This window comes from Paroedura picta, chromosome 12 (genome assembly GCF_049243985.1).
Source record: "Paroedura picta isolate Pp20150507F chromosome 12, Ppicta_v3.0, whole genome shotgun sequence".
Classification (NCBI taxonomy): Eukaryota; Metazoa; Chordata; class Lepidosauria; order Squamata; family Gekkonidae; genus Paroedura; species Paroedura picta.
This window is the reverse complement of record NC_135380.1, coordinates 23,428,723-23,440,035: the sequence shown is the minus strand read 5'-3', so window position 1 is coordinate 23,440,035 and position 11,313 is coordinate 23,428,723. Positions and strand designations below refer to the sequence as shown.

Sequence of the window (11,313 nt, the reverse complement as noted above, 5' to 3'; positions counted from 1 at the left end):
AGGAATAAAATCCATTAAAAATGACATTTATTTTGGCCTCCTCTCTACAGGGAGGGGTGGATATTCGCTCCCTGAGCTTTTGCTTTGAAAGCAGACTTCTTAAAGGCACAAGGTTGCCTCAACAAATAGCAAAACGCAGACCGGCTTAGCCTCTGCGAGAACTTTGCTCCTTTTAAAACAGGAAAAAAGATTACCCAACTCAAACGTTAAAACTCCTCTGCTTGGGATGAAGTTTTCAGGCTTGGGAGGACTGAACTCTCCCTGCCCCCCTCCCACACCCCCACCCTGCCCTGCCCTGCCCGGCTTGGCTTCGCTGGACTCCTTGCAGCTGTTTAGAGAAGTGCTGTGTCCCTGGGATGAGTCCCATCAGATGTTTTAACTCTGGCCCTGGGAGAAGAGAAGAGCACAAATACAAGCATTTAGGAGATCTGGCAGCCAGCGGCGTGTACTCTTGGGGGAGGGTGGGGGCAGCAGGCACAGCTGGCCTTGGCTCCCTCCCTTTAGAATTACCCCCCCTCCATGGCCAGGCCCCCTCTTCGGGTTAAGAGATATGAATTAATGGTTAGATCAAAGCCCCCCTAAACACATACAAGGTACCTTTCCCTCCCTGGTGAGCCACTGCAGCTTATCCTGACACTGGACTTCGTTTGGCAGCAGAGCTCTTTCCGGAGCCGAAGCTCTCAGGCTTCTCTTGTTAGAAATTTAAAAACTGCCCTCCTCCTTGCCTGGCGCTCTTAGAACATTCTCAGAATTTCTAAAAACTCTTTTGAGGTTTTGTACCGCTCTCAAACTGCATGCCAATATCCCATAGCTTTCACCAGGCAGCGACTTGGCAAAATCGATTAGTTTGCATTTGTGTCTTCAGGTTCTGTTTTTCTCCATGGTGGAGACTCAAAGCAGGTTAAAAAGTTGCTCTCCACCCTTCCATTATTGCTTCGTGAGCTGGACCGGGCTTAGAGCTTGTGGAGGGTTCCAGGTCACCCAATCAGCTTCCATTGCAGAACTCGAGATTCTATCTGCTGTCCACCACGCCGTGCTGGGTCTTGGGTGGCAGGAGGCCACAGAAGCACAACACATGTCGGAAGCTGATCTCAGACACTCCCTGCAAGGCCTGGCCGTGGAGCTCGGAAGAGAAGCGCTTCCACCCTGATTTGCTAGTCTTTTGGGGGGACAAGCTCTTGTGCCGGTCCAGTGATCAATGGCCAAGTCAGGCAAGGTTTTGCACTTCCAGGTCCTCCCTCCCCGCCCCACAGTGTTTCTGCCGCTGGGGCCACAATATCTTGAGCTAGCCCCTTTGCAGGAGTCCCCTGCTATCAGCATGCGTGATGGTATTTCGGCACTCAGCATGGGATGAAGCAAGGATGATGTAGCACAAAAGAACCAGGCTAACATCCCTTCTGCTAGCTGCAAAGGCAAATTTCTTCATCTCCTGGTTCTGTGATTGCTCTGGCCTGTACAGTGAAGGTGTGCAAGGGACAAACCCAAGACTGTGCCCACTGATACCTCACAAGGAGAAGGCTGCCAAGGGCAGTTTTGCAAAGGGATTGCTTGGGAGTGAGCAGACCACCTCCTCTTAGGGACGTAGCTGGTGGCGGGACCTTGTGTCCTGGTTTCATTCTCGTTCGCCTGCAAAGGGATGAAATCTGCTGCCGAAGGTCCTAAAAATGGTGGCCAGTGCTGGGGACCAGAGGGTCCCCCTGTGTGGGTGGTCAGGCAGGCTCCCAAAGGAGATTCCGGACATGGGAGTGAGGACCTTTCCCTCCACCCACATGGAGAGTCATTCAGTGATTCAGACAGTGGATCCAAATGTCACCTCTCTCCTGCCGATTACAAAACCCAAACAACTCATAGGCAAAATTTTCTGTGCAATCCTTGTTGGAACAGAAAGAAGCCGTGCATGATCACGCCTGAAATTCAGACGGTCGGCGTCTTGGGAAATGGATTTGCCTTTTCTCTCTCTTTTCTCTCTACAAACAAAACCATTTCCATCAATGGCACTATATTAAAACAACCAAATTTGCCCCTGTCCCTTTCCCACCATGCTGAAAACCATGCAGATGCCCGTTTCGAAGACCCTGTCACAAGCTCTCCCCTCTCTGCAACTCTCTCCCCGGCCAGCGGCTCCCACTCACTGTCAAATCCAGCGTCGGGGTTATCAGATTAAAAGAGCAGAGCCACCAGATCAGGAAGCAAGGACCAGTCATTAAACCCCAAGTTATTAATTAGCTGGACAATGACAGTTTCAAGCCTCCTTGTTTGAATTGCAGTAATGGACATCACTTCCTCTCTCTCTCTGCCCCCACTAGCATCCTCCCCCCCCTCCAAAAGAAACCTTCTAGTCCTGGCTATAGCTTCAGGCAGTAGCAGGAAGGGAAGGAGGCAGAGTAAACTCCTGGGGGTTGGGGGGGGGGGAGTCACTTCTTGAATAATGGAGGTGGTGCTTCTGTTTTCCATCAGGTGTGTATGAAAGGATGTTCACTTCAGACCAGGCTGTAAATCAGGCGGAGTTGAGTGGGTGGGAGTCGCACGCTTCCCCTGGAGTGCACCCTGAGGTTAGGGACTGCTTCCCGGATCCTACTGCTAAGCAGCACCTGAGCTCCCTGACGGGTAAGCCTCTTCAGAAGTTCCTTTCACCCAAGGGGCTTATCTCCAGCCAGGTCCTTCCCTGCAAATCTCAGCCTCTTCCCTGCAAATCTACTTAGCCTCTTCTGCAGAGGACCCTTTTTTCCAACTAGAGAAGCACGCCTTAACACTTTGTTCCCCGTGAAGCCAGGACAGGTTTTTGGCTACACAGAGGTTATGCAGCTCCTGTCCATTGCAGTGGGGTTTGCCGGGGGACTACACTTCCATGGACGAAATCTGCCCATCTCTCTCCTTGCTACCTTTTGGAAGCACCACAAACATCTCCACGCACTCCTAGACAGCCCCTTTAACGCCTCCTGGAGTCCTCTGCAACCCCCCACCCCAGGGCCCACTTCTCCTGCTCCCCCTCCTTCTTTCCTGTTTAGGGAAGCCAGGATACATGCCACTCCCTCCCCCAGCCATTTTTCAGACCACATGCAATTTGTTCATGAAAACCACATGAAGCTGCCTCGTACTGAGTCCGACTATTTACTACCTGATTGAAAGGAAATTAAAACTGGGACCTCTGTCACGCCATACTAATGCTCTACTATTGAGGGACCAATTTCTGGCCAAGTCTGTATATTACAGGCCCCGCTATATGTGACGCTGGGAATCTGGGATCCCTCAACTTGTAATATGGCCGCAGAACGTAATCTGGGGGATGACTGTGGTGATGGTGGTGGAATCAATTGCAGGTGAACACCGTGAAAGAGGGTGGGTTAACTCTCCTTCTCCATTGCCCGCACTCTTTTCCACACTGAAAGCAGCCTTCCCTGGGCAGGGAAAGAAAAGACAGACACAGTACAGGAGCCTGTCATTTAAAGCTGGGGGCTTTCTGACTACGGAAATGACGAGGAGGAGGAATTACCTTCTACTGCACAGAAGCATCATCCCAATCCATATTCCTTTCCTCCACGGGTGCCTTTTGCAATTAAATTAACAGTTTGTGTGTGGAGGGAACCCGTCATGGAGCTTCTAAGCCACATGTATTTTGGGCCCAAGTGATTATGGCTGTAAAAGGGTCCTGGGTTCTAAGGATGCACAACAGGAGCAGGGATCCCTTGCTTTTAGCTTTTGAAATGGATAATTATTTATTTATCTATCATACTTATATACCGCCCTCCCCGGAGGCTCAGCTTTGGCCTGTATCGACTGACACTGCTAGTGGTTTATAATGATTTAGAAAAAGATGTTTGTAGCAGATTACAAACATTGCATATACACGTATGCACACATATGCAAATATATCCAGCTGCAAAAGCAGCTTTTACACCTGCTGAGAAGCCTGCCCCCACCCTGTTATTCAAACCTACCTATCATCTGCCTTTGCTGGGACCTAAAATGGTGTTCCGAACACATGGAAAGGCCGCTCCTTCCCAGTCAAGCCTCCAGTCCTCAGGAGCAGTCATGCCAGAGGACCATGGAAACAGTGCTGCCGCCCCCACCTGCCCCTCCTAGAGCCCCTCTGCCACTGGAAGCCATTGAAAAAGGACAGGAATAACAAGGCTCCCTGGCTTTTCTTTGCGTTCCCATTCCTTGCCCGGTTTCTTGAGCTGTCAATGGATAGCACAAGACATCCTATTGCACGGACCACTAACCGGTTCCCCCTTGCCTCTGAGGACACACACGGCCTTCTCTGCTGGCCCTCAGCACAGGGAGCAAGCAGCCAGGCTCAGTCCTGGGGTGCATGATCCCCTCCTGCCCCCATTTCTGCCCGCTGCTTGAGGTGGGCTTCGTGGCACAAGCAGCAATGGGTGTGTTAACATCTGATTAGCCACAGACAGCTGGAAACACTCAGCTGCCAGGGTCTCGCTTGCTCATTCACTCACTCCCAGGGCTGGCCTGCAGCATGTATAACACTTGAGGTGGAACGGCCAGATGGCAGCCTCCCCTACGCGCCAATTAACACGTGGCACGAGTCCACCAAGAAGATCTCCTGCGCAAGTTTCACTCACCTGAAGTGGCTCAAGAGCACGGCGGGGGATTCTTCCTACTGGGTCAAACTATTCTTTCCCCCACTCTGTCACCCTTGATGATACACAATACCCCCCTGAGCTTATCTCATGGTGGTATGTTTTTATTTTTTTTAAGTGAGTGACTGACGCGCTCAGGGATCAACCACACATTGAAACTTACACATCCCCGTGCGCTACAGGTATGGGCAAATTTCCTTAATGGCGCCAACAGCAGCTCCCTGGGCCATTTCAAGTGTGGAAAAACAAAGCAGGAGAAGGCCCCCATTCCAATCTGACTTGAGTCTGTGCACATCTGGGAAGAAAGTTCAGGGCACAGAACTCCCACCGCATATCTGGTTGAAAGGACCAAGGCAGATGTGGGAGGCAGGGAGACTTTGTAATAGGTATTTAGACTCCCCCCCCCCCAAGTCATGTATAGTTGAGACCTCAGAGTCAAAATAGTTGAAATGCCCTTCCTCCAGAAAAATCTATGCTTGGGGATCCCCAAAGTGTTTTCCATTGTAAATAACAGCTATACGCAGACCTGATTCATCTTGGGACTTCCGTAACTGGAAGGGAAGAGGAGTTTTTAACTTTCTGCTGCTGTACTATTTTCCCAATTTGAAGCCCCACCGAGGCAAAGATATAGGAATCATACATAGCTTCTCTATGTTTACTGCAGTGGAGGAAACAGCAGGTTTGTAGGGCCATTTCAGATCACGAAAATGGTATGGAGGGACCACTTCCAGCCCTGATACGAACTGGTCCTCTGTGCAGCTTAGATTTAAAGGGGGGGGGGGACAACCACAAACTCTTGGGAACTCTGAGCACATCATTCCCGGCATCTTATTTAGTTTGACTTTCACTCCACAGGTCAAATGGCAAGGTATTTCCTTTTTAGGGTAGTTACCTGCAGGTTGTAACCTGGAGCCAGCTGTGAGACAGCAGCTCCTGCCACTTGACATAGGTTTGTGCTACCAGGTTCTTGAGCTCAGTCCGGTACACGATGCTGGGGTCCTCCCGGATGCTGGCACCAATATGCTGCTGCAGCTGGACACAGAGATGCTGGAGTGGTCCCTGTTTGCAAGAAGAAAAGGCACAGAGTCAAGGGCATTAAAAGGCGGAATGGGAACTCTTCAAGGGAACAGCAAGTGAAGGCAGCAGAGGTTGCTCCCTCATATGAAGATCAAACAGACAGTCATTCTGCTATCAAAATTCTGCAATTGGGATAAGCATTTTTTTAAACAGGGATTTTTTTTTTTTTTTTTTACTGTGGGACCATTTAAATATGCAACCCTCACATATCTTGGAAATAGTATTGCCTGAGTCTGCTGTTTAAATGCATGGTTTTTAAAAATTCAACACAGGATTGCCTTGAAAGGACATCAGTGAAGAAGAAGAACCATTCACTCAGCACTAGGATACACATTACACAATTAAGTCGATGGGCTTAGAAGGACGTAGTTCTGTTTAAGATGACCCTGATAGTGGCCGAAGCTGCTCAGAAACAAATTGAAACACCCCTCGTGCTCCTCTGTTTCAAATTGCCAACCTCCCCAGCAGTTTTTCATTTTTAAAAAAGGAAGAAGGTTCATCAAGCTACCGTTATTCAATGTGGCCATTAGCATTCTCTGGTTAATGACAGACTGGAGATCCACAATGGAGCTTTACTCTTGGCACAACCCCAGGATTCCTCCAAGCAGGCACTTTCTCAATTCCCTGTGTCCTATCAGCACAGCCTGGCCCCAGCAGAGCTGTGACACTGGAATTTATGCTGCCCACAAAGCTGGGCTGTATCCAGCTTCCTCCACCACCGGGCTAAATGTCATGCACAGTGCAATAAGTTTTCTTTGTTCTAGCAAAGAGTCTGTTTGGCAGAACGCAGCCTCCTGGTTACCAAACTAGTTCCCTGCTGTCCTGTCCCCGGACCCTGACTCACCTGCTTGCTCAAAGGCATAGCTTGGGTTCCCACAACCACACTGGCCAGTGTCAGGAGGCTGTAGCAGAGGTAGCAAGCCTGCAGGGACAGAGCAAAAGAGGTCATTCGGGCATCATTGTGAGACTCTCTGTTGTGGATTTCACTGCTTTGTGCTGTTTCTGGCTGCCGTCCTTCTACCGCAGAGTCCTAAAGTTTCAATTTATTTTAACAGTGCTTCCTCAGGGGAACTTCCTGATAGTGTCACATGGGCCAGATCTGCCTGCTGCCCATTCTGATGCCCCAAACCCACCGCAGAAGTAACAGGAAGCTATTGATGAAGGGTCCCAACATCTCCAATTAAGAGGCAGTCATTTTAGGACCTGTTTCATTGGAAAGAGACAACAGGACTCAAGTTGAGCGGACTTCATCTTACTACTTCACTCCAAAATATCCTCCAAACATACCGAACCCTGTTTTGTTCACAAGCAGTCTTGTGCTGGTGGTGTGCGATATGTGTGTGCGTGTGTGAGGAATAGATCAGGATCCATTCCAAGCCCTAGGCAGCTGCCAGGTGAGTCAGCTCTGCAGCTGTCTCTTGCCAGCCTCCACTCTGTTTCTAAACAGAAATCCGCAGCATAGAGCAACAGGGCAGGGACTGCTGCCTCTTGTTCCGCAAGCCCAACACCTGCCCAGCACAACCTCCCTGACCCCGGAAGTGTCCCCATCTCCCCAGCTAACAGGCCCTCGTGCAAGAGCCTTTTGTCTCCGCAGAAGCCACAGTTCTGCACACAACAGTGTGCGCGCACACACACGCCAGCCACTCCCAGTCTGAAAAGCCGTTACTGTATGATGATGGAGAAGAGGCTGGGTCTAGGGGCTGAGAACTTGTGCAAGCACAGAGCTTATGCAAGCACAGAACTTATGCACACATACAAGAGCAGGCAAAATGTATGGGAATGAACACCGGTTAGGAGAAGCACAGCTCTTCACAAGTCTACACAGAATCCGGATTCCTAATAATCACAGCTTTTAATATTCTAGGAGTGGGAGTTCCCAGCCCTCATGGATGCGGACATGTTCTAAAAGAGTGTGAGCCATGAATGCTTGGAGGAATCTCAGGGGCTGAACAAGATATCTGTGGCCATTGGTTGGGATTTTGGTTCCCCAGCTCATTCCTTTAGCTGGTAGAAGCAAACCACATTATGCAAATCAGAAAAGGAAAGTCAATATTATTAGTGTGTGTGTATTGTGTGTGTGTGTGTGTGTTAGAGAGAGAGAGAGAGATATGCAGAGAGATTGCAGCTTGCCTAAGGCGACCTCATAAGTTCATAATGGCTACAGCACACGCTTAGCCATTACATTAAACGTTGCGACAAGAGATTACGCTTACTATCTTTCAGGACAGGTGTTTTAATTATTGAGCTTTTATTTTTGCAAGCTGCCTCGGGAACAATGTGAAAATGGAAAGAGATTATTTTTAAAAATTAAGTAAAGCATAGTTGGAACATGGCCCTTTAATGAGGCTCCTCGCGGCGCATGCAAGAAAGGACACAGCAGAAGTTTCCATAAAGTTTCCTGAGGAATGAAGAGGTAAATATAATACTTAATTGAGCATATAATGAGCCAAGATCGCAATAGGTGATAAAAAGGGGAGTGATGCACAGCAACAGTGTAGGAAGGATGTCTGTGACAAACAATACAAACAACTTGTGCAACAAGGAGAAAAACAAAGCCTTCCAAGTCACACAAGGACTGAAGACTTGCCTAGCAGATGATACGAGGGCTAAGGGCCCATCTACGTATCATATCTCCTTCTGACCATTCTGGGTCCGGGTGATCGGCTGTGTGCTATGAATTCCAGAATGCAGCTCCCTGTGGAAACATGGCTGCCAATCTCCATCTGAGGCCTGGAGATCTTCCAGGATTACAACTGATCTCCAGGTGACAGATACCAGATTCTCTAGGACAAATGGCTGCTTTGCCCCACTGAGGTCCCTACTCTTCACATATGTTGCCCTCCCCAGACACTGCCCCCAAATTTCCAGGGATTTCCCAAAACAGAGTTGGCAACCCTATTGGGTCTATGCTCAGTATGGAGCCTTTGCTGCCAGCAACCACCACTGAGACCATCAGAGTGGGGAGGAGGAAGCGGCCCATTGAGAATCCCCTCCCCAAAGCCCATTCTCAAGGAACTGTCATATGCATTCTGAGTCCTGTGAGCCAAATGAGGATCTGAATCTCAGTTTCCTCCATCCTAGCACAATGTTCAGTATCAGGCTTCCTCAACCAGAGTTGCATGAAACCCTTGGATTTCTTGATGGTCCTGGAAGGGTTTCCTGAATGAGTGAGAGTTAATAAATATATTATACATTTAAAATTTTTTAAAACATTTATCGTGACATGGCCGTATATGGTCATGTCAACCCATTTCACCCTCCCTTCCAAAATATAAAACAATGGGCTTGGAGGGGGGGGTGGGAAGGGGAGGGGAAGTGTCCCTAGTGGGCATGTCCACAGCTATGCTTCCCCACCATATTATTCTCCATCACGCCACTTCTGGGGTTTCTCAAAGCCTGAAGAACGTTTCAGGGGTTTCTCAACGGGAAAAACATCCAGAAAGGCTGCTTTATATGCAACATAATAATGGCTGTTTCTCCCTGATGCTCCACCCCTGAAGTGACCTCTACACACAAACACCTCCTTCTAGGCTGGTATTCATGCATGGGGTGGGCATTCATGTAACATATTCCAGAGGCCCTGCAGTTGCCCCGTCATAAAATCCCTTATCACTTGAAAGGGCTGGAGAAGTAAACAATGACGCTGTAAACCTAAAAAGTGTGGTATAAATACATTTCTACTACTCCCCACCCCCCATGTTTGAAATAAATGCCTCAACTTCATTCACATCACACAAAGACTGCACACCTAACTCTGGGGTTGGGTTGATGTTGGTGTGTTTCAATGTCAAGATCCAGGCTTTAGCTTAATGGCCAACGGTGATTAGCTGATGGGGAATTCAAACAAGAAATTACAAGGAACTCCCTGAGTCTGAAGTGGGATAAAGAAGTTGTGCTCTGGCCCCACCTTCCTCCCCATGCATCAGAGAGCTTCCCATTGCATCTTAGGAGTCAGCTCCTTTTGCAGAGCCAGGTGATTCTGGTCCCAGTTCTTGCAGTTTCTGGAAGGTTTAGCCTGTGCCAGTGATTTTTCACGCAGACAGCAATGCAATAGCTAAATGGGTAGTGGGTATTGTTCCATACTGTCTTGCACAAGCTTAGTGGTGGAGGTCAGCAGGTAAAGAGGCTTTCAGGTAAGCTGTTAGCTGTGTGAATGCTGGAAAATTGCATTAAGAGATTGTGGGACAAACAGGCTTAAGCTTACAAGTGTGTATGTGGGGGGAGAACCCTGTTATCCTAACAATTCTAAAGTGCCCAGCGGTGACTTTGTGCCTCTCTCTTCTCCGATATGTCCTGCCAACTGGCACTAGGAGAGTGTACAACAAGCTTGAGTTTTTTTTTCACTTAAAAATATCTGTGTACACATTATTCATTATTATCCCAATCCCTGCATTGCTGAAGAGTCAAGCCAGTTATGAAGACACTTGCCTCTTTGGCAACACAGATGGTTGTGCTGGAAACATTACAAAATATTTTCACTTTTTAAACATTTTCTTGCTATTTTTATAGTAATATTGCTGACCACTGAAAGCACACCATGGATCAGAATTTGCTTGGACAGCTTTGTAAGAGGAACACAAGAGACTCATCGCCATTCAAGGTCAGTTTGGAAAAAATGGCATAGTGCAATTTAAAGATCTCAGTTTTTTAAATGCTTTTTTGAACATTCTTTTTTGACTGGGAAAAGCAATTGTGCTGCATTGATGGTAAATGTGTGCCTACCTTATATCTCATGAGCATGGGAACGAATAATAAAGATGAGAGTGAGCATGTGCACAGGGCATTTCCGTCACCCAATGAGTAATTCTAACCCGTTTACAAATCTGGGAACATGGAGTTACAGCACTAAGTTGAGAGTGGTGGACAGGAAAGCTTGCGCTCCAGAACTCCTTCCTGCAGAAATGTACTCTTGTGCCCCTGAATTGTGTACAAACTCCTTGCAAAGTCTATCCTGTAGAAATATAACTTGACCTGTTACCTGCTGTTTAGCAAAACATAATTCATTAAAGCCATATGAGTCAGATTGTCTGCAAAATGAGTCTGCTCCTTAAGGCTGCTGGTCCCTTTGAGCTGTGCATTGGAGTTCTGCCCCCTTTGCATACTACCCAACACCCATAGCCAGAAAGGGAGCAGGTTGGGAGCTGCCTGCCCAAGCTGACACATTCTGAGATGATAATGGAGGAAGGTTTCAACTGGAGCCAGTCCAAGCAGGAAAAGTGCATGGGAGGAGAAAACAAGGGTGGAGAGGAGGTTCATCAGCCTCGAGGTTGAACCTGGAACTCTGCTGGAATGACATTTGATCTTTGGATGACAGAGATCAGTGCCTCTGGGGGAAATGGCTGCTTTAGAGGGGTGGACTGTATGGCAGTATCGCCTACTGAGGTCCCTTCCCTCCCCAAACTCAGCCTTCCTCAGGCTTCACCCCCAAATCTACAGTAATTTCTCAATCCAGAGTTGTCGACTCTGACAGGTAGGCAACTATCCAGAACAACCCTTGACTAGTCTAGGCTAGACTTCTCAAGAGCCATGCTAGATGTCATGAAGGAAACCTCCCCGTTCTCCTTGGAACACACACATTGTGGCTAGAGAGGCATTGGCAAGGGAGAAATAGTCACTGGGAAGAGACTCCCCATCCCCA

General features: G+C 48.4%; 1 protein-coding gene across 8 annotated transcripts in view; it reads right to left on the bottom strand.

Moving 5' to 3' along the window:
• Positions 1 to 283: 283 nt before the first annotated feature.
• FAM178B (family with sequence similarity 178 member B) overlaps positions 284 to 11,313 on the bottom strand; it is a 186,268-nt gene continuing 175,238 nt past the window's right edge. For all 8 annotated transcript variants that reach the window (XM_077306258.1, XM_077306265.1, XM_077306260.1 and 5 more), the window contains 3 exons: positions 6,520 to 6,597; positions 5,491 to 5,657; positions 284 to 387 (listed from right to left, as the gene is read on the bottom strand). In XM_077306258.1, the coding sequence (XP_077162373.1) occupies positions 333 to 387; positions 5,491 to 5,657; positions 6,520 to 6,597 (300 nt within the window). In that variant the 3' untranslated portion in view covers positions 284 to 332. The remainder of the gene's footprint in view (positions 388 to 5,490; positions 5,658 to 6,519; positions 6,598 to 11,313) is intronic.